The 23,536-nt window shown below is 45.8% G+C and overlaps 1 protein-coding gene across 1 annotated transcript; it reads left to right on the plus strand.

The window, feature by feature from the left end:
- The first annotated feature begins 2,726 nt into the window (after nucleotides 1–2,726).
- Nucleotides 2,727–9,800, plus strand: LOC135826012 (uncharacterized). The gene is made up of 2 exons (XM_065338644.1): nucleotides 2,727–6,649; nucleotides 9,161–9,800. Exons 1-2 carry the CDS (start codon nucleotides 4,449–4,451, stop codon nucleotides 9,390–9,392), a joined length of 2,433 nt encoding a protein of 810 aa, XP_065194716.1. The 5' UTR covers nucleotides 2,727–4,448; the 3' UTR covers nucleotides 9,393–9,800.
- The last annotated feature ends 13,736 nt before the right edge of the window (nucleotides 9,801–23,536 follow it).

Below are 23,536 nucleotides of genomic sequence, written 5' to 3' on the forward strand. Positions count from 1 at the left end.
AACTTGAAAGCGACTTTCCAGTTCTTACACAATGAACTGAACTAGCGGCAACAGACGCAGCGAGCGGGGTAGAGGAGGTAGGAAACATGCCAAAACAACTGGTACTTGTATTTTCCGCTGAATACACTGGGTGCTAGCCAGGGTCAGGATACGCAAACTGACCTATTTCGGGCACACATGCCGCCCATCTGGCTGCGAGCTTGTACGTGACGTGATGTTTGGTGTCGTGGATGGTAAGAGAAAGCGTGGTCGTCCGAAGATTTCCTTTGCTGACAACATCGTTTCGTGGACTGGTATGTCTCTGCATGAGAATTGCCAGTTGGCATCTGACAGAGATGCCTGGCAGTCGCACTGTGCATCTACTGCTTACACAGCTGCATAATGCCGTTTATTATTATTTTTAAAATTTTACTTTTATTATTTTTTTCGGCAACGCAGATGATGATGATGATGATGATGATGATGACACTGGGTGCCCATTTCAATCTAGGGAATGACGGGGGAATAGGCTTCATCCGTCTTCTCGGACAACATGGAGGCAATGCGCTTGGAAAGGATGAAACTCACATATCCAAACACACATCATCCAAACGAGTACAGTCTACTTCATTATGTGAACGTTCTGCACCCGCTACGGTCTGCAGCCTGACAGCCTGCCGCTGACTTGTGTATGTGGTGCTGCAATGACAATCGACCATGCGATGATGTGTCCGGAGTGTGAGGAGTCTACCCCATGGCTCACCACAACGAGATCCGGGACTTGTTGGCTGGCGCGATGCGTGAGGTGGTCCGGGATGTTGAGGTAGAACCGCCTCTGATACTATATGGTGGTAAGCTGCTCCAAGGCAGGACAGCCAATCGCTCGGCAGGGGCCCGCCTGGACATCCGGGCTTGTGGCTTCTGGACGAGACAGCAGGATGTCTGTTTTGATATCCGGATGACACACCCAAAGGCAAGCATGCTGTCGCGTCGGGAAGTCATCAGCCAGCTCCGAACCCATGAACAGATGAAGAAGCGCTAGTACCGAGAGCCAGTGACAGCAGAGGACGAAGGTACATTTACACCTCTAGTTTTCTCTACCTCGGGCATGATTGGCAGAAAGTGTTCAATGACCCTGAAGACACTAGCATGCCTGATTGCGGAAAACAACGTCTACCTTAAACTATCTGCCATCATGGGTCACCTCCGCTGCAGGCTATCATTCTGCCTTATGCGATGGGCAGCCACCTGTTTGCGTGGTTCGAGATCATCGCACCGCCGCAACAGGATGAACTTCACGACTCTGTGCTGCCTGAGGCCAGGTTGAACGTCATGGTACCTCACAGACATTTGCCAAAGGGTATACCATGATAGTGAATTTTTGAGCTTCTTAGACATTGTATTGCATTGATGCTCCATCCACATTGGTATATTTGTGTTTCACGTCTCCATTTCAAGTTTCCTAATAAAGATTGTGTCAAGTAAGTGAATTGTAGACTTTTATTATTATTTTCTTGTCCTTCGCTTTCTTGTTATTTGGCAACATGCCCGTTAGAATTTGCGAAGAAAAATTAACAACAACAACAACAACAACAACAACAACAACAACAACAACAACAACAACAACAACAACAACAACAACAACAACAACAACAACAACAACAACAACAACAACAACAACAACGTACGTCCACTACTGCACCTGTACTTCAAGTTTGTGTTCAAATCAGTGACACAACCTGACTGGATAACAGGTGCAGAACAAAAATAAACGAGGAAAAGGACAAAAAATAGGGGATATAGGGAGGACGTGCCGATATGCTGGGAGCAACTCAACCAACCAGAGGCCTCGGCGTCATGAACCTGCATTACACGATCGTGAATGATATCTACCTACTACCAAAATATGCTGCTTAGAGGCGATTTACACAACGGCAGGATTCACCCCGTGCGTTATGCTGCCATGGAAATTCAGAGTCATGTACTCATATTTTGGCGCTAACGTGTCTATATCCCGGTACGTTCCCAGTGCCATGAGGGAGCCGGGGGGGGGGGAGGGGAGGGGGGGGGGGGAGGGGATGGGGAATGCATACCGTTGCCTTTGGTGGACTGTGTTGTACTATAGATACTGTGCGTGCATCCTGCCATGTGAATCGATTTTCGTTTTTCCCGTATCACGGCAAGCTCCCGGGATCACCTGCTTCCCCTTCCCGCGAGCTGTACTGCGTCGCGTAAATCGCCTCTTGTCGCCTCTATATCGAGAACAGATGGAATCGGTTGACCTCCATCTGTTACTCGTGGCGTTAGTTGACTACGATCTATTCGTTTTCAGAACAAGTACTGGACATGCACCGAAGAACTGGATCCATTTTATTGTTGCCGACCGTCTGAAATAGGCGACAGACCAGAACAGATGTCGTGGATTCAGTCTTATCCGCCTGTCCCGCAAAATTACGATCGCAGTAGAGCTAATCTAAGCGATCAAATCTGAACGTACCGCACACTACAAAGCATGCATGACATTTCAAGGAGTGTGTGAGACGGGGAGCTAGTTCGCACAGCAACAGCGAGAAGCGCTTTCTGCTCTGTTTCCCTTGTGTTCTAGGTGCAAAGCTAGCTAAGAATCTTGCAATAGTGTTCTAGCGAGTCTTCAATCTTCTCAGCACTTATCATAGTTCTTCACTAAAGGACCAAGGAGTTCTGCTTCCCTATAGCTTTAGTCGTGCCAATCGTAAGAGAATCCGCTTCCCTAGCCGGGGATTTGCAGACTACCTTAGTGCTCTACATTAACGGTGCATCTACATTTCTATACGTGAAACCAGTTTGGAAAGGGAGAAGGGAGATTCAGGTATGGACGTACGGATTACAAACTGTTTGCTTGGAATCTGCTGCATTTCGTTGACGTCTTGGGTAGCTGTGACCTCTGGCAAAGTAGACGTTGTCTCGCTACCTGCACCCTTTTTAGCACTAACTGCAGACGCCAGTATAAGCCTTAGCAGTAGGATCTATATGTCCTATCCTTATGGCGACGTTCCGCTGAGACTAGCTTTCAGTCCGCGAACCACTGTACTTATCAAGGATAACGTCCACAACGAGCCCCTGGAACGTGTTGTGTTATTTGTTTTGCATACCGAAAATGTTTCACTCTGTACCATATTGGGTTCTTACTTTTCAACCGAAACTACATTGCAGAGCTGGAATTTCAAAACGTTTTTGGCTACGTTACCAGATGGCCACCCTAAATGTCTTTGCCAGCAGACGATTCAGCCCAGTGTGACGACATCACCGGATCGGCGAATCTTAGTCTTCTATGGTTTTGGGGCGGGTCAATGCTCCAAGTTCATCGTTCTTTACAATGGTATTACAACCATCACCAGTGTACTATCCACAACTGGCGAGAACGTTCCATGGGCATTCTTGCCTGGTCTTGTTACCATACCGACCAATACGTCATCGTCGATATTCACACTCATATCATACGGAGGATCACATTGGAACAACTTCAGCGACAGTGAATGTGTCCGCTTCTCCACGGATATCTTTCAGATCACAATCGACATATCAGACACATCGATGCCAGTAGAGTGGACAAAATCGGAGCATCAGAGAGCATATAACGGAACTAGCTCTCCAAGCCCCAGAGCAAACCCCACGCTAATATCTATAAGTGATTGCCAGTTATTGATGTTCGGTGGAGTTGAAGCACATGTATGGTCCCAACTCATCCAGATGCGAATGTTGAAAGATTTCTGGATCTTTAATATTGAACAAGGGACATGGTTAGAACTGCCATCCAATTTTCCATCTATTTACTCTCCTGTGGGTGATATGAGCATGATGAGGGAGTTCTTTAATAACGTGCAGGTTGCTTATTTCAGCGCCTTCCGAACACTGATTGTGGCGTACTCTGTTCCGCATGGTCCGTTTATCCTGTATCTGTGCGCAGTGTCAACCCTAGACATTGGCCGAGTTCACTGCGAAGCGAAAGGGAAACTGTCAGAATTGCTGGTACAGAACTATCCATACGACATCCCTTGGTTTTCATTGTTTTCTAGCCAAACCGACGAATTCCACATCGTGTTTCACAGGATAAGAAGCACCAAAAGTTTCACCTTGCATCAGTGTGTCAATTGTCAATCCAACACGTCCCAGCTATCGATCACGGATAAGCCAGATATTGATGTTCGAAGTCATTTTTCAGGATTCCAGGGTTGCAATACAGCACGTCCTGTGACTGTACCCCTTTCCCAAAGCATGTCAATATACATTTTATTGGTTCGAACTGTCCAGAAAGAACACCAGACCGTTATGATATTCGCTTTACTTCTTGGCAGAGACCATCTCCTATTGTTGTTTGGCACCTTTTATACGACCGACTCGGAAAATCAACAATAGTCGCTAAGCAACCTTCCCCATCGCCTCTTATCTATAATCGCTTTGGCTTCACATTCACATCCGTTCAGCCATTCATGGGAATTCTCTTTGGAGGTTCACGGTTAATAAACAAAAGCTACGATTACCCTAGTTCTACTTGGTGTTTGTATATCCAGGTTGATAGCCAAGCTCGAGATTCCACAGTCCACTGGCAACGCCTTACTACACATCCATCCCAGCCCCGACCAATGCCTCGAGAAGACCATGTGGCATTCAGGCACAAGAGGGCACACTTGGTGATACACGGTGGGATAAGCCAGACACAGGGTTACAGCGACTTATGGCTACTGCAGATGACAGATGAACAGTCGTGCTCCGGTACGTGGACCCAACTGACTGATAATGTTTTCGGTGAGAAACTGCCGCGTCAATACGGTCATTCAGCCACTATCTATGGTGAAGACATCATTCTGTTTGGTGGGAACTATGTATTCAGTGAAGAAAGTCTAAGAGGCATCAATAACACACTTGACATTGGAGATGGGTTGGCAATGACTGATCACTTGTTGGTTATGTCAATCAAGAATCTTTCTTTCATTCTTCTCCGCAAAATTCCTTTTTCACGGCCAGTTCCTATGCGCTTCTACCATTCTTTGTCTTCGTACTTGAACAATTCATTTTTACTACTTGGCGGATTTTTGGCTAACAGACCCGGTTCATTGTCTTCAACATACGCGAATGCTGCATCTCTTTTTCAATTTCGGGAACATGGAGCAAACACCACAGTTAAGGTTATACACTTTTTCAACTTCACCATCTATGGCCAAAATGTGATCGATGACCTTGTCTTCTCAGGTGGAGTTGGACCGTATTTCTATGATATAGCTGATGCTAAACAAAGTATAAATTTTCTGACATTGAACAGTTTGGAACATTGTCCATTGGGCTATGGATACTCGGAACACCGTTCCTGTGAGCCCTGTCCTATAGGGTACTACTCGTCAGCTATAGTTGTGAACTGTACGAGATGTCCTGGTGATTTGACGACACCAGGCATTGGAGCTTGGAAATGCGATACCATATGTATGGACAGCTACTGCCATGGCCACGGTACATGCAAGCTGGATAGAGATGACAAGAAGTATTGCAACTGCAAGTTTGGATACCTGCCTGACGACAACTGCCGCACACCCATAATCTACCTTTCTCAGATGGCAGCCGTTATATTTTCCTTCGTGCTTTCTTTGTGCATTGCGTTCCTAGTGAAGTTCATTCGAAAGCGTCGCGACTTGAGAAATACGAAAAAAGAGTTGCAAATCCAACATGTTCATCTCCGAAGGTCTCTGAGGAAACTTGCAGAACTAAACCGGGGAGCGCGAATACAATGGAGGGACTTACTTATCGGCAAAAAGCTGGCATCGGGCACTAACAGCAAGGTGTATCTTGCAAAGCTCAGTGACATGGATGTTGTGGTCAAGAAACTTCCCAAGTGTTTCAATCGAGCGCGATGGCGCGCCTCGCCCTTTGACATCTTCTTGGAAGAGGCCGAGATACTGAGATCATTGTGCCACCCAAATATTGTTCTCTTTCTTGGAGCAGGCCAGGACATAGCCGACAAGTGCCCATTCTTGGTTATGGAGTACTTACGACGAGGGTCCCTCTACGACAATCTTCATGATCCAAAAGTCCAGCTGGAACAAGAGGATATGCTCCGGTTTGCTCTGGACATCGCTCGTGGTATGCGATATCTGCATAGTTCCAATCCTCCACAGATTCACCGTGATCTAAAGAGTCCAAACCTATTGGTCAGTGACAAGTGGGTGGTAAAAGTCGGAGACGTAGAGTTCACGAGATATCTTGCTCTTCTGGAAAATGAAGATCGTCCGCAATCATTGCAGGAATCCAGTGGTGGCACCGAACGCAATGCTCCTGGAGGGTTGCTCCGACACCAACATGCAACAACGGCAGACAGTTGCGAAAGGGAAACACTGTTTCAATCAGCGGTTCCTGCTTGTGAAAGCCCTTCACATTCAATACACCAGGGCGGTAGTGATGTGGAAAGTCGACTTCTGTGCGATGAGAGACAGTCGCCATCTGCAAATTCAATATCTGCAAATGCTTATCATGGTTTGGGTACCATGACAACAGACGACGCCATCTGTCCTCCACATCACTGTTTCACGGCCTCACAGCTGCCATCACGACATGGAATGACGTGTGGTGTTGGGACTGACAGATGGAGAGCTCCAGAGACACTGACTGAAAACAGCTACACGGAAAAATCGGATGTTTACAGGTAAGTGTACAGTTCAGGTTGGTGTGTGTGTGAGTTTGTTCTTTGCAGTTTTAAAAGTTGTTAATTCCAAGGAATTGCATTCTTCAAATTTCTTTTGATATCGGCATGATCACTGCAATAAATGATTTGGGAAAAAACCGATTCAAACACGTGCAACGAAAAACCGATAGGAAATTATTCTATAACATAATGTAACAAATTGTGTTTTTTATTTGTAGTGGACGTCGTATACTTTAGTGAATGTGTTCCGTGCAATCTGCAGATTGCGCTGCACAATCTGAGAATTCCAGATTACCAACGCCATCTGCAGATTCCGCAGGCATTTCCGAGCAATCTGACAATTTGCGCAATCTTAGAAGTCTTAAATTGCGCAGACTAGGCACGGTAAAACGGGCTGCCTGAGCTTTTTTTTCACGCATACATGTAAAATTGTTTTCATTTGTTGGTGTTGTGTTCTAAGCATTCGCCATGAAACTGTCAATGGTACTCTGTTTGCCCGTAAAGAGGCCTTGATCATCATCATCAACACCCAAGTATGTGTGGTGCAAAGCAATTAGTTCCAGTGTGTGGTTCGTGCAATCTGTGGGTTTCTCTCAAAACCTGAAGAGCACAGCGAATTCATGTGGGGCGCAGTCTGCAAGTGCAATCTGTGGATTTCGTTGAAAATCATGAAGAGCACAGCGAATCCATGAGTGGGGCAATCTGTGAATTTCGTTGAAAATCATGGAGAGCACAGCGAAACTGTGGCCCGAGTTCCCTCAAAAAAACGAGGAGCACAGCGAATCCATGAGGGACGCAATCTTTGGGCGCAATATGTGGAGGTCCTTGAAAAAAACATGAAGGGCACAGCGCATCCGTTTTCAGCGAAATCGGGCCACAGATTGCCGCCACACGGATTCACAGTTCTCCTGATGATTTTCAACGAAATCCACAGATTGCACCCACGGCCTGCACTCTGCATAAATTAGCTGTGCCCTTCAAGTTTTGAGAGAAATCCACAGATTGCACGTAGGGCGCACTAGAATTTGCACCACACATACTTGGGTACCACTTGTGCTCGCAGAAGTCTCGCAGAAGCTCAGGCACTGTGCCTGGTCTCATGCCACAGATATTATCGTGTCACCGCAGATTGCACAGGCAATCTCCGCAATCTGGGAATTCTCAGACTGCGCAGCGCATTGCGCGGTACAAATGATGGCGCAAATTCTCAGATTGCGCGGAACAAATGCACCAGCATCGGGGTATCACATTCTGGGTTCGTTTGACCAGGGTTTCGTTCCGAAAAATAAGAAAGTGTTTTGTTATGTTAGCCAGTTAGTTGTTTTTGTATAGGATATACCCTGAGCTGGAGTGTATATGGAAAATATACACAAAATACAAACAAAGGCCGAAGGGCGATGTTTGTTTGAAAGTGTATATTTTCCATATACACTCCAGCGAAGGGTACAGGTATAACGATATGTATAATGAACGGACATTCCTGGACGTGTGCGTGGATTTGTGTGTGTGTGTTTTGTATGTGTGTGTGTTTGCGTGGTTGTTTTCCTCCCTCCCTTCATATTGGCCTTAAAGGGGAAGTTAAGGCAAAAATTAAAAGTTCACCAGTTGTAGTCTTCGGGGTGCTGAGTCGAATGGTCTTGGTCCGAGAAAGCTGAGACGCTCCCTTCCTACTTGAATCCCAATCGAACTCGCGCACTTCCACCGAAACTGGGTGACTGCGCCCTACTAGATGGGGATTTGTATGCAAAATGTCACTAAAAGCGCCATTTCGTTCTTATAAAAGCACGGATGACCGCGATTGGCCCATATGTTGTACTCTTTTGGACACTGAGTCGACTGGTTTTGGTCCGAAAAGGCTGCGATGCAGCGTTCCTCCTTTATTCCCAATCGAACATGGTTGAACAAGCGGTCACGTGCTCCTAGGTGCCCAAATCACCTGGTCACCACGCCAGCAGGCGACAACTTTCACACCAAGGTTCAACTCGAGTGACAGGACTGCACCCAAAAAAGGTCAAACAGGCTAGTAAGTTGTACCCTGCAGGCACGGTGACCAGGTGACTGGCGTACGCAGGAGCACGTGACCGCTTGTTCAACCATGTTCGATTGGGAATAAAGGAGGAACGCTGCATCGCAGCCTTTTCGGACCAAAACCAGTCGACTCAGCGTCCAAAAGACTACAGCATATGGGCCAATCGCGGTCATCCGTGCTTTTATAAGAACGAAATGGCGCTTTTAGTGACATTTTGCATACAAATCCCCATCTAGTAGGGCGCAGTCACCCAGTTTCGGTGGAAGTGCGCGAATTCGATTGGGATTCAAGTAGGAAGGGAGCGTCTCAGCTTCCTCGGACCACGACCATTCGACTCAGCACCCCGAAGACTACAACTGGTGAAATTTTAATTTTTGCCTTAACTTCCCCTTTAAGCCACTGATTATGGTTAAGTGAAATTAAAAATAATAGTTTGTATGTATTTGTGTACTTGTTTGTCGTATGTTCTCTTTCTCCTGTAGTTACGGGGTAGTCCTGTGGGAGATATCTACTCGTCAGCTTCCCTACGCACATTTGTCGTTCCCGGAGGACATCCACCAAGAGATCATGGATGGAAACACGCCAGTGTTTCCTCCCACCACTCCCTACCCGTACCGTCACCTGGCTGAGAAATGCATGAGCGACGAACCATGTGACCGGCCTTCGTTCCAGCAGATATTTCATCATATTGAAGGTCTACAGGTACCGGCGTGACAAAATGAATTTGAGGTTCATGTATAAAAGTGGTAGCCCAATGTATTCTAAATAGAAACAATGTGTTCTCTAACGCCCCACATCCCCTCCGCTCGCTCAATTGTTGCCAAATGTATTCATGGGACCCTGACAGGCAAGTCTTCATTCCTAGCGCAAAACGCAATAATTGTTATGCCGATAACTAGCAGAATACTACGAATTGAAATCTCGGATAAATAAGGCAAGATACTTATTTTCAGCACATTCAATTCATTCTTGGTAAGACACGTCAAACCTAATTCCTCGCTAATCTTATGAGTCTTGTAATTTTTGGACTGCATAAATCTCTGTCGCTACGCCTTTGATACATTTCCCGATAATTTTTAATAACTCTGCAAAACGTTTGTGAGTTTTTACCGCGTAGGAAGGAACCTGTTGACTACTGATTTCCAGTTACTTGATTTTGCGATTGAAAACATTTGTTTGCTTTTATTTGAACTTAGAAGTTGCGACTTCGGTGGCAATAGTCTTGAAGTTGATTCTCCAACTAGGAACACACGCTTCTGCCGAACTTGACACCTGACTGCTTGTGCTTGGCAATACAAATTGACTTTGTGGACATAAGAAGCAAGTGCAGATTATTGTTTCTTATCTTCATCAAAGTGTTGCTTTCCACCCAGGAAGAATAGCTCCAGCTCCCCTATGGGAGTCAATTGCTTTTGAAACAGCATAATGTTTCTTTCACCGAATGGAGTGAACTTGTCTACTGTCTTATTACAGTGGAGCGGCCAATCAATTTTCAGGCGCAGCAGAGGGTTTGTTCTCTTAGCGCACATTTAAGAAAAAGGTGCAACGATTTCCACACCCAGACACCTAACTAATCCGGAACATCAGCAAATCGAATTTTCGAGTTTGATTATTCGAATGGCAAAAAGAAAATCAGCCCGAAAGTTCGAATGAAAAAAAGGTTCAGCCCTTCAGCCCAGTATTTTCGAATCGAGTTTTTTAGCCTGAGTACTGGGATTTTGAGACGTGCAATGGCTGCGTTTGTTGCAAAGCAAGTCGATTTGTTGGATTCGCTTCTCTTCCTTGAGTTCGCTGAAGGTCACCTGTACCGAACGGACTTGCTGCTGTTCCTCATTGCCGTTGAGGATGACGCTAAGCGGCGGATGCTTCACCCGATTCAGGCTATTGGCGCTAGGATCTCTCTTGGAGACTCCTTGAAAAGGCGGATCTCGGCCGAGCTCCTCCGCTATCCCTTGCATATCAGGAGACCCGCGGACGAATAGCTGAGGGTGGGCCCAACACTGCCTCAGCAGAATGAGATCCGTGGTGAGGTTGAACCTCACATATTTGGCACACTTTGAGTTGCCCTCTCCCTGCGGGGAACTCACCATAGACGCAGATGCCGAGGCAACCTCAGCAGAGCTACTGGGAGCAGGAGGCATAAGCCGGGGCTGGTTGTTGGTGAAAAAAAGCCATGATTCCAGGATCTTGAAATGAAACAAAAAGCACACTTGGCCAAACTTTTCACAGTTCGAGAGAGAGGAAAGCGTCAAGAAGTCCGGTTCGACTGTGCCTTGTGCACTTACAACTATGACTACATGTAGTAAGAACTAGTAGCTACATGCGCAAGTTAGGCCTTGACAGATTATGCAAATATTTTCGTGAAATTATGCTTTTCGCATTGCTGAAAAAATTGCAGAATTATGCTATTTTTATGCTAAAAGTTATCATATTATGCCGCATTGTGCTCACATATGCTGCTAATGTATGTGATGGTTCTGTGCAAAATAACAGGTGAATTGTTTTGTAGAAGGCGCTGTACTGTAGTAGCAAAAGTTCAACGGGGTCAACGCACCGTCCGACCTAGCTACGACCATCACCCTAGTCACTGATAGTAGTGGACTGGACATGTTATCAAGGAAGTCGTAAACCTACGACTTCCTGGTGCATCTACTTGTACTTGTAGAACATGTACAACTGTATGGAATTTGATGGGAACAGGCGGATTATTCCAATTTTATGCGATTCGTATGCAATTTGCCTCGAATTATGCGATTATTCGATTTGGTAGGAATTATGCGAAAAATTATGCTAGCATAATCTGTCAAGGCCTAGCGCAAGTACGAGTACTAGTAGTGCGCCGTGTACTATTAGAGCACCCGCGGAGAATTCGAAAAGTATTTTCTGTTTGCGGGCATTTTTCAGTCGAACAAAGCCCTAGTTTCGACTGATTGAGTACTTTTCGTGACGATTCTCGAATTTCACTCGAATATTCGATTTGCTGATGCTCCGTAATATGAATTCATGACGTACTCTTCTATCCATGTGAGCGGTTAGAAAGTGAGGTACAATAGTTTGGTATTCCCTGGTAGACATCGGTGGCTAGGGCCTATCCACACTACAACAAAAACCGCGTACAAGTCACTTTTCCTTGTAAGTTGTCATGAAGAACCGTGGGAAACGGCGCGAAAGTGAAAAAGTCGCTTGAACGTAATCAGCAACTTCCGAACCCCGATACAAGGCCACTTTTTACTTTCAAGTAGCTTTTCCAGGTTTCGGAAGTACATGTAGCTAGTTGTTGAAGTATTTGTTGAAGTATCTTGGAAAATGCCGAGGGTTGTGTTCTGTGAAGAGCTGGAAGGAAAGCTCATTGAGCTGTGGGCTGCAGAACAGAAAGCGAGCAATGGGACGATGAAAAAGCGGTCGGTGAAGGAGAAGGAAATTTAATTGCCGCGAAGTTGAATTTATTCGGCCGCGAGCTGTATGGTGATAAATTTCAGAATGAGATCACAGTGCCGATTGTCCACAATCGACGGCCAAGCGAAGTAGTGCTTGCACACAGGAGCAGCAAGAGTCCTGCTGTGGGAAAGAACGAAGATTCTGACTGTTCATCCGTTTCCAAATCGCGCGTGCAGTCAAAACTTGATCGGCTCAATGATTGGCTGAGGTATGTCGCAAACAGCAACCTCTTTCGTCTTCGATTGTCCATAACTGGAGGCATTCTCCACTCGAATCAACAGACATGGAGACATAGGTAGGAACAACAAGATAAAGCCTCCACGAACAAATTTCTGAATCGATGATTTCTTTTTCAGATCAATGTGGAACTCTCTGAGATAAAATTTTGAATATGAGGGGAAATTCCCGCGGGCACTCCTCAAAAGTCACGTTCACGCCGGCTGTTCTTGCGACTGTGGATGCAAGTGCACTTGCACGCCACTTGAAAGAGGACACTACTACGTTTCACACCTGTAGTGTGGATAGGGCCTAATGCTAGCATTATAAGTAGCATTATAGGCTTGTTTTAGTAAACTAGCACAGCCGAGCATTAAAGTCGCATAACTACAGCAAACTACAGCAACAGCAATATAACTACATCAAACCCTCATTATTATTATTATTATTATTATTATTGTGTACAAAATAGAACATTTTATAACAGCATAATTAATTAAAAGTGTGAACAACAAAGGAAGTGCTACAGCATTACATAATAGGTGTCAAACATAGTGCTAACGTATATAACTGAGTGCAGCCACAAAGCAAGAGGTGATACAGTGCAACATGACACAACATTTACATCTGGTAACCAGCTACGAGAACAACTTTAGCGCGACTACATGCTTCTTTTGTTTACAAAGAACAGGATTATGCACACGAATACATACAGCTTCCAGAACCTTCAACTGCTTAACATAACTTGCACGGCACAAAACAGAAAAGTGAGAATCATCGTACACACTACGACAATCTGGACGTGATAACAAGTGACATTATTATTATTATTATTATTATTATTATTATTGTCCTGGTGGTGACAGTCAATTTTTTCTTCAGACCTTTCCCGTTTGTCTCTTTCCCTCAAACCAGTTAATATTAATATTATTTTTATTTGAAACTCGGGTATTGAGCCAATAATAAAAGTAGAAAGGAAAAGGACATATGGAAACGAGTTAAGAGTAACTCTCCACCACTGTAACTAGATACTATATACAGTCAGAAAGTGCAACAACAAGGCACAAAACTGACAGAGTACTGAGACATTCGACGTCCTGATACCTAGCTTCAACACATCTCCGTAGCGCTAACCGACAGTCAGTTTTGTGCCTAGTTGTTGCACTTTCTGACTGTATATAGTATCTAGTTACAGTGGTGGAGAGTTACTCTTAAGGTGGCAGTCTGGGTTCGCGGCCCGACCGCATGAACACAGCCGTAACTTCCATAATAATTGATGAATTTTGCTCAAATCTTGACCACATACCCAGTGTATTTCACTAAGTCCAATGAAGTATAAATCAAGCTCACACATGGGAATCCGCAGACACAATAGTCAAATCTGCGATTATGCCGTACCACCAATACCTTAGACGCAATATGCAAACGCAGAAAGAAGCTGGGTAGAAACTGAGTGCTCCACAGGATTTCCTTCACATATACCTAGGTGCTAAGTGGAGCGGAATTTTGAAATCATATTCAGAACAAAGTACTCAAGCTGTCAAACAAAAATCATGCAATCGCGCAAAATTTAGGTCCTCGATCAGTAGCACTTTACTCAAAGCTACTAGACAAATATAAAAATCCATGACACTTAGCACCTTGATAAATGCTCACAGTTTCCAAAAATGTATGGTTTATGGGGTCTGTGACTTACAGGTTCTTCGCTACGCTGTCTAAGAGGTACGGGACTCAGTGGAAAATGGAGAAAAAAAGTGCTCTGTGCAAGTACAGATGGAGGTATGTCTGTCCAACTAGAACTTACTAGAACTTAGTCGAAGCCACCAGCTTCATATGTCAAACCTTCTTCCTCTTGCTGCTCATCCTGGATGCCTTTCCTGATCCTCCTTCGCTTCTTTCGTGACCTCTTCCCTTCTTCTGACTTCTTTCTGGCAGCATGTGCCTGTCTCTCACGGTCTAGCAGCTTGATGAGACGTGTCGTATGGTGTCCAGTAGGGAGGCCCATCTCGTCCAGAACGCGTTTCACTGCCACACCTCCATCATTGAACCAGGCCACGGCCAGGTAGACGCACATCTGGACAGTGGGAGCGGATGCAAAGCCTGTCTTTGGACACAACTGCCACACGAGTCCATTGAACGCTTCGTTGCGATTCTGCGTAGCACCCTTCTGGCAGCGCTCGAGCAAACTCCGGTCGGACAACCGAATGTAGACCGGCTTCAGTTCCTTCCATACTGCCTCTGGCAGGATATTGTGGTGGGCGTAGACATCACCACCTGCCTGTTGCTGCTGCCATCTACACCAGCTGTTAATTCCAGGCGGACAATACTGGTGCTGAGGTTTACTGTCGCTGGATGCACGATGCATGAGGGATGCCCATATGGCCCTGGCCATGGCTTGCAAGTCTCCGCTGTTGTTCCGCACAGCCATGCCATAGTAGGCTTGCAGCTTGTCGATCATGGCATCCGTGAGGCGACCACGTCCGCCTATAGTGCGCCCATCAGCAAGCTTCTTGCCCGCAAGGTTTTTCTTCAGCTTTCTTAGGCTGGTACCGATGCGTTTTTGAACGTGGCCGACACATTCCTCCTTGACTACAGGCACCTCGGGCCCATACGGACAAGCGTCACGCACAGCCTTAAAACTCTTGGTATCTCCATCACCAATGTAGGTGGTGTACCTCAGCTTGCGGCTCTCAAAGGACCTGGCCCACAGAGTCTTGGCGGCTGCACTCTCCATGGCAGGAGCTGATACAGTGGTGTTGACTGAGCAATCGTGTTCAGCAATCTGTCGATCATAGTCATCTTTGGTTAGCTCTCCCTTCTCTTTTCTAGACGCCAAGTGCGTGCACTTGTGGCAAAACTTTGAAAGCACTTCGCAGTCCACCACTTTGCCGACATCATATGCAATTATAGTGAAGGCTCCGAAGAGCGATGCGAATCCTCGGCGCATCCAGGTACCGTCATAGGAAGCAGCGATATCGCTACCCCCATCTGCTGCGGACACTGCTTTCTCAGCTGCCTCAGTCATGCTACGCTCAGCGACGCTCTTGGACGCGGAATGCAGGCCTTTAGCATGGCTGTAAAATGTCGACCGACTCATAGGTGATGGCATATTCAGTGCACCCGCCAGCTTTACCATTGATTGACGTCCACGGCCAATCAGTCGCATTCCGAATACTGCTCGTCTGTTCACCTCCCAGACCCGATTGAACTTCTTGGACATAAATTCGCTTGCTATGTCGCCGCAGTTAACACAGGAAAGCTCCAGGCATGATGCAAGGCCTCCCCGTTGCGATTCGCTGATCGTGACTGCGCCATTACAGCCACTGCAACAAACTGCAGCTGACAAAAGCTGCTGAAGGCACTCGAGATCAATCAGGCGAAATCCATGCGCCCCTTCCTCACACTCTTCATCCAAGTCACTGTCGGAGGAACTGCTGTCGACTTCACCGCCACTTCCATCACTATCGCTGTTTGAAGACGTGGCTTCAGCTGACACTTCAAGGTCGTCATCAGACAGTGGCAAGTCAGGAATTTGTTTTGCAGGCGAAATTTCACCAGAGGGAGCCTTCGGCGCCTGAGACACTCCATAGAACGTTCTTTTCCTTTTCTTAGATCGTCCGGGCTTTCCCTTGGCTCTAGACTTCCCCATAGTAGCCAACGAAGGGGTTAGCTCCAAGAAACAATTACTCCAAAACAATTACTCCAAAAGTAACTAGTTTCAACAGCAGAGCGATCAGCTGAGATCATGAGAGTCGAAATATTTGAATTTTTTTGAATTTGCGCATGCGCAAAAGTTATCTTGGTTGCCATGGTGACAAAGATCGTGCGCGGCTGTCAGTCTGCAGCGCAGAGGAGTACCAGGAGTCGCTCCAGAAAATTTTAATGAAATCGCTCAAAGATTGACGGTAAAAATCGGAATAGTGTGCAAACCTAAATTTTGTAGAAATTTGCTGATATTTCAGTATTTCAAAAACAATTGTGCAGACTTTGCGCGGCTATATCTCCGGAAGGAAGCACCCGATTACGCTCAAATTTTCAGGATAAACCCTTTGGACCATACACAAGACGCTGCCAGTGAAAAAATACAGAAAATCGAAACTTTGTTTTTTGACCCTCTGAACCCAGACTGCCACCTTAACTCGTTTCCATATGTCCTTTTCCTTTCTACTTTTATTATTATTATTATTATTATTTGCTTGTTCCCCCTCCCTCCATATTGGCCTATATTCTCTGGCCACGGGAAGGTGAAAGTAAAATAATGAGTATGTACCGTAGCATTATGTATAGCATTAAAGTTGCTGCTTTCTCTCCCCTCTCCTCTCACCCAAGCCATTCTGCATAAGCGAAGCTGTGGACGCAGCATACTGCTGCTACACTTCAACGCGGGAATGCGTATAATAATAATAATTATTAAAGTGGTCAGTACGAAAAAAATAGAGACTGTCGAGGCCTGGCATATGAACTGTATGGGGGGAATGCATGCAGGGCGATAATGCAGTAACGTCTGATGCTAGCTAGCCAGGGTCCACAAAAACTCCCTTTACCGTTTGTACGTACAAATTTCGACCTCTCGCGGTCGATGACTTGTATGTGCACAGCGCTGGACTGGTTCACCGCAGAGAGCTGCGATTTCCCCTACTTGTAGCCAAGATGTACGCGCAGAGGGTGCCAGCAATTTTTTTTGGAAGATCGCGGAATTCGCGACTTGAAAAATGCACTTTGGGAAAAGTACGTACCTGCGACTTTGGGTACTAGTGAGGTTTTGCATTCCGAATTTCGGTACAGCGTTCTTCGGTCATTTGTCGAACATCAAAATGTCGAATTTTCGCACCAACGTTTGTTTTGCAAGTCGAAAATGATGTGTTTTCATTTCGTGAGCCCCAGCATCAGCAATGTCCTGTCCCGTGCTCCTTTTCTTGCTGATTCCAACGAACTTTGATCGCCCAAAGAGTCGAGGGTCAAACCTGCCTCCTCAGTCGCCTCAGAAAAACCAACTGCATGGCCAAGTCAAATTTTATGCGTGTCGCCATAGTCTTTTCAGCCACACAGATGACTGTGAGGACACTCCAGGCGAAAGAGAGTCGACAGGCAGTGGAGAGGAGCAATCAGAGGTAGCTGACGATACTATGTCGCCAAAGACGCCTGCCAAGCGATGCGGAGATAAGAAACCTCTTTGAATAAATCACGCGCTAGCGCTCTTCTACAAGAAAATGCATCCGAAAAATATTTTCGGCAAAGTGAGCTTTTTCCGAACAAACACTCCGAATCTTCGTGTGCATTTTCGACTCGCTCCCGCGTGCCGAATCTTTTTGCCGAATTTCGGAATGCAAAACCTCACTATTGACTGCAGATGTTTTCGACTTTTGCTTGACCTGGCCTCGCGACTGTCTGCCCTGCTGTGCAAGCCATGCCATGGACGCGGAGCAAGCTCTTTCGCTTCTGGAGACCCTTCCTGACGACCCTGTCGCCGCCTCATTCAGCGAAGATGAGTTTGTGGAGCCAGACGATCCTGTTGAAAATATTTATTCTGAAGACGACAGAGAGGATGACATGGCGAGTGAAAGCAGCGCCAGTGATAGTGACATGGATGTCATAGACGACGACAGTGTCGCTGAGACAAGTGCTACCAATGGTGGAAGGGGACGTGGCAGAGAGAGAGAGAGAGGATTCGGCCGTGGAATAGGCTGTGGTCACGGTAGAGGTTGTGGTGTACAGGTACTAGGTACAGCCAGCGGTGCAACCTGCACTAGTCGATTTGCAACACTTGGGACAATACTAACACCGCTGTGACTTGTAACACTCCTGCACTCCACCCAGAGAACGAACCTGGTATCAACTTACCTGACGGAGCAACTCCAGTGCAAGAATTTGATTTATTGCATATTGCAACAGTTTGCCCGATCGGCAATAAATCCAAATAATTATTAGTGCTAAATAGTGATATTATTTGTGTTCGTTTTCTGGACTTGAAAGTTGTTGCATCGCATTTTACTTGCAGTATCACCCTATGCAGTATCACCCTATGTTGTACCTAATATGTTGTACCTAATAAAACTGAAAATAAAAAAGAATGAAAGAAGAAAAGCATGAACAATGACGGTCGGTTTTTGCTGTACAAATACCTAAAACGGTAAAGGGCAAATACTTCGTGATGGATTTTGATGGATATGAAAACGCTTAGAGTATTGTATTGTATTGTATGTTATTATTTTACTTGAGCATTCCCAACAGACCCTAAGGTCTTCTTACAGGGTGCCCAAGATTATTGAAATTGTTAAGCTCCTGGCGAAATGAATTGGGGATATGATTTGTGCAAAGGGATTCGGGAAGCGCATTAAAGCGGTCAGCACCAAGGAATGAAATAGTTCGGTATCCAGCTTGAGCTTGCACAATGGGTAAGGAAAGGGAATAATTGACTTGGCCGCGGGTTACTCTATCTGTGTGAGCGCAGTCACGGCGAAGGGAGAACATGTCAGAGAGGAGTGAACTGCAGATATTGTGGATGCAAAGGAACACGAAGAATATGGACTTAGTATGATATCTTTTGTCTAAGCTAATTAGAGTCTAAGCTAACTATGTGATATCGCTCAAGCAGGTATGATGTCCGCGTGAATGTGTCATGCTCAAATATGCATCTAAGTGCTCTCTTACTTATGCGTAGCAGCTGATCTCTCACTTTGTCAGCGAGGCAGTGGACGTAGGCAGTGCTGGCGTATTCCAGCTTGCTCCGGACTACTGACAAGTAGAACTGCCTTCTGGCCTGGACAGCAAGGTTCCTCCTTCCACGTCGAAAAGCACCTAGTTTCTTTCCGATGTCTTCCCTGAGGGAGTTAACCTGGGCACTGAAACTTAAAGTTGAATCGAGAGTCAGTCCTAGATACTTAACTTCGTCAGACGAGGCAATAACAGTCGAACCACAGACAATGCTCAAGTTAGGTGGAGGATGTGAGCGTCTGCTGTGGATCAGTAGTACTTGGCTCTTGCTGGAGTTCAGGAGCAGGCCACGAGCTGTGAGGTGCTGCTTCACCACTGAAAAATCTTCTTCTAAGTAAGACATGAGAATTCGTGGACACTTTCCAGAGGCATACAGGGTGGTGTCGTCTGCATAGAGAAGGCATTGGGAACGCAATGGCAGAGCAGGTCAAGAACAGTTTGTATCGACTGCAAACCACTCGACGAAGGTAGTTCAGCTCATGTACCGCGTCTTTGCAAGGCAACAAATTGGTAGAATGAGCAGAGAGTTCAGTTTGCGTCGCTTTCGCTCGACTAAAATCATAGCGTAGGGCCCTGAGCTTCCAAGCTCTCTCGTTCTTCTTCTTCTTATTAGTATTATTATTATCAAATTTTTGATAGGGCAATCCCCACACGCCTAAGGCCTTCTTACGGGGTACCCTAAAATGAACTAAAGAAATGAGAAACGAGCGAAGCCAATGAGGTGACCACACGCGTCCTAAAAACACACGAAATGTTTTAAATAACCGACGAGGAGACAACAGTCGTAAAATAGCAATGAAAAATATCAATTGTGCACTCATAATCATGTATAAACAATTAAAATGAAACAATTCCAGAACGTTTTCGTGTGACCATCATCAGTGGAACATCGTCACATAGCAAGAATCACTAAAACAACCAGTTATATAGCTAGAGTAACATGAAAAGAAGCGTGAGAATGCAGCACAGCTAGCGGTTATGCATAACGCGTGTAGTGTGAAACTTTTGCAGTGTATCTGAGAATGGTAGCAGTAGATGAATGTGGCAGCTGTGAGTGCGTGTGAACAAAAACTGGTGAGTGTGTATTATTTAAAAAGTGTGAGTGCTACAACATTTTCTTTTTGCTTGCATAGAACAGGGTCACGTGTGCACACTCACCAGTTTTTGTTCACACGCACTCACAGCTGCCACATTCATCTACTGCTACCATTCTCAGATACACTGCAAAAGTTTCACACTACACGCGTTATGCATAACCGCTAGCTGTGCTGCATTCTCACGCTTCTTTTCATGTTACTCTAGCTATATAACTGGTTGTTTTAGTGATTCTTGCTATGTGACGATGTTCCACTGATGATGGTCACACGAAAACGTTCTGGAATTGTTTCATTTTAACTGTTTATACATGATTATGAGTGCACAATTGATATTTTTCATTGAAATGTTTTAACTTCAACCATAAAACTGGAAACGGATGAATACAGCTATCATAACAGCTGACAGCACAGAGTGGCAGAGCGACATAAGTAAGTTTAGTTATGCTAACACGAGAGTATACAAGAGTACAATTCTACTTATAGACTACCGCCGAGAACCAAGTAGTCGAAAGCTACACAACATGGGTACCGGTAAACCATTTTCACATGTACAGATGCAAAAAGGTTTGAACGTTCCGGAAAAAGACATTATTTGCAAGACACATTGGCAGGACTGGACGAACAAGGCAGACTCCAACATTCTGCAGCCGTCGCGTTGCCGGTGTTGGGGTGGCAGTCATTAGGGGTGCTTTTGATGCCAACTACTGAACTAGTATAGCAGACGAGTGAAAACTGGTCACATGCGTAGCCCGCAGTCGGCTGTGGTGTGGTGTCCCCAGCGTCGTCTGAATCATACACAAGCCTCTTGTACGGGCAAAGCAAATTTGCTTACATAATGTTATGACAGAAAATCTCAATACCAAAAAACAAAAAAACAACAAAAATGAACAAAACGTCAAGAATCGGAAGAAAGTAAAAACTCAATCCAATTCCTTGAAGATGGCAGTTGGCGGTCACGCTGCAACAAAATCACCAAACGTAAGTACTAACAATGTTGAAACATGCACACCAGCTGCTTGCATCTGTCCCGCTGGCATTAAAGCGCTCGTTCCCACACTGCAGTATTAGTGACTGGAACTCCCTCCCCGCCGCTCTTCTGTCCCAGCCTCCCCACAGCAAGGGAATGCAAGTATTCAAAACTAATGTTTATCGCCATCTGCGAAGCACAAACTGGCTCTGGGCAGTCGACTCGCTATGATGATGCTCTCGTCGTTCTCCTCTATCCCTATCTATGCACCACAACTGGCTCAGACAACTGACTCGCCATGATCAGCCATGATGATGCTTCTCTCAGTAGCAGCCCTTGTAATTTGTTAATAGTCTCACAGTTTCTCCCGCACACTCGCTGATGTTAACCCTTCCTCTCTTTTCATTTTGCTGACTCGTACAGCTCTATCTTTTGTTTTTGGTGCGTGTTTTTGGCCGTGATGCCGAGACCTCAGATCGGCAGAGCCGTCAATGCCCCACCATCACTGCTGCGTCTCGGTGCAGCCCCTGCTCAATAGTTGTCACGTTCGTTCTAGTCTCAGTATCATTGTCTTTCTTTATTATTTTCGAGTTGGGAATGTGAACATAGTAAAAATAAAAATAAATAAAAATAAAATGGTTGCAGGAGACAAACTACAAGTAAGCAAGCAACGCATACAAAGAAACAATCAGACAATTAAAACACGTTTAATACCGTCTAGGCCACTGACCTGGACAGGCAGCGGTGCAAGAAGCCGTGGTCTCGCCTACGGCCATATGAACCCCTGCAACCGCGGAAGCATGTTATTGCCCAACGGAGCAGGGTAAACGACAGAAGGCTCCGTAGCTCACCCATCACTACGGAGTAGGCAAGCTCGCCATGCTTCCCCACCAGTTGCGATGCCAGTGCCTTCAAACACAATGTCGTCTCTTTACCGCACATGCCGGAGGTACTGAAAACGAGAGGAGTGAAAGCTCCACGATCCACTCTGTTCACTCTGTCACAGTACGTTCTTTTTTTGCCTTTCGTCTGAATCATGGTCCCCAATGTATTCCCAGCTAACTAGCTCTATCCAACACTGATACACTCTACATAATCTACCCGTAGTTCAACATGGCATGGTTATACATCTAGGCGAAAATCTCGCAGCACTATAATGGTGTGTTGTTGCGCCGGTAAAAAAGTCTACATTATTGTTGCAAACCGCGTGGTTTTTCGGGCACTAGTCATCTGCCTTCTAGGTTTCACTCCTTTTAGTGCGAAACTGTAAGCTTCACCGCACTTATGGCTATGTTGCGAAAAAGTGGTATTAGTCACCTTTGCCGATGTTCCTTCCACTTTAGTTCTAGTGGCCGTGATTTAGCAGGAGCGGCCAGGTGTGGATGATGGCGGAGGTGGTTCTGATGGCGGCAAGTCATATCAAATGGTTGAAAAGGTGTCAGATTCAGACCAGTGGAATGAATCCAGGGAGTAGTATGATACCGGTATTGCACTGCTCCCTGGTGCAGTGCTGGAAATGGCATGCTGTGGTATTTCGTGAGGCTGAGTGCAGTAGGTATTGTAGTACTCCCTGATAAGAAGGTTTTTCTTTCTTTTATGTCTGTGGTATGGAGTTTTTTTATCTTGGCTTTTGGCTTTTCGATTGGTTGATTTTTGACCTTTCTCCAGTCATCTCCTCCGCTATTTGTCCTCCAGACCAAAGTCAGAAACTGATAAAAAATGGTGATCCGGCCTGCCCACGGAATGCACAAGAGACTGTGCGCAGGTGTAATTCACTCTCAGCTTCAAGTTCATACCGTGGGGTACACGTGACCAATCCAAATCGTCAGCACGGCACTCACAGTAGCGTTTTTTTATTTATTTTTTTACTATGTTCACATTCCCAACTCGAAAATAATAAAGGAAGACAATGGTACTGAGACCGGGACGAACGTGACAACTATTGAGCAGGGGCTGCACCGAGACGCAGTGGTGATGGTGGGGCATTGATGGCTCTGCCGACCTGAGGTCTCGGCATCACGGCCAAAAACACCCACCAAAAATAAAAGATAGAGCTGTACGAGTCAGCAAAGTGAAAAGAAAGGAAGGGTTAACACCAGCGAGTGTGCGGGAGAAACTGTGAGACTATTAACACATTACAAGGGTTGTGACTGAGAGGAGCATCATCATGGCTGATCATGGCGAGTCGATTGTCCGAGCCAGTTGTGGTGCATAGATAGGGATATACTCGCGAGAGCATCATCATAGCGAGTCGACTGCCCAGAGCCAGTTTGTGCTTCGCAGATGGCGATAAACATTAGTTTTGAATGCTTGCATTCCCTTGCTGTAGGGAGGCTGGGACGGAAGAGCGGCGGGGAGGGAGTTCCAGTCACTACTACTGCAGTGTGGGAACCAGCGCTTCAATGCCAGCGGGACAGATGCAAGCA

This window comes from Sycon ciliatum, chromosome 10 (assembly GCF_964019385.1).
Source record: "Sycon ciliatum chromosome 10, ocSycCili1.1, whole genome shotgun sequence".
NCBI classification, from domain to species: domain Eukaryota; kingdom Metazoa; phylum Porifera; class Calcarea; order Leucosolenida; family Sycettidae; genus Sycon; species Sycon ciliatum.

Bases quoted from the DNA above. Each gene is read 5' to 3' on its own strand.
- LOC135826012 (XM_065338644.1), top strand. From the start codon at position 4,449: ATGGGAATTCTCTTTGGAGGTTCACGGTTAATAAACAAAAGCTACGAT. The intron at 6,650-9,160 runs GTAAGTGTACAG...TTTCTCCTGTAG, and splicing joins GAAAAATCGGATGTTTACAG to TTACGGGGTAGTCCTGTGGG.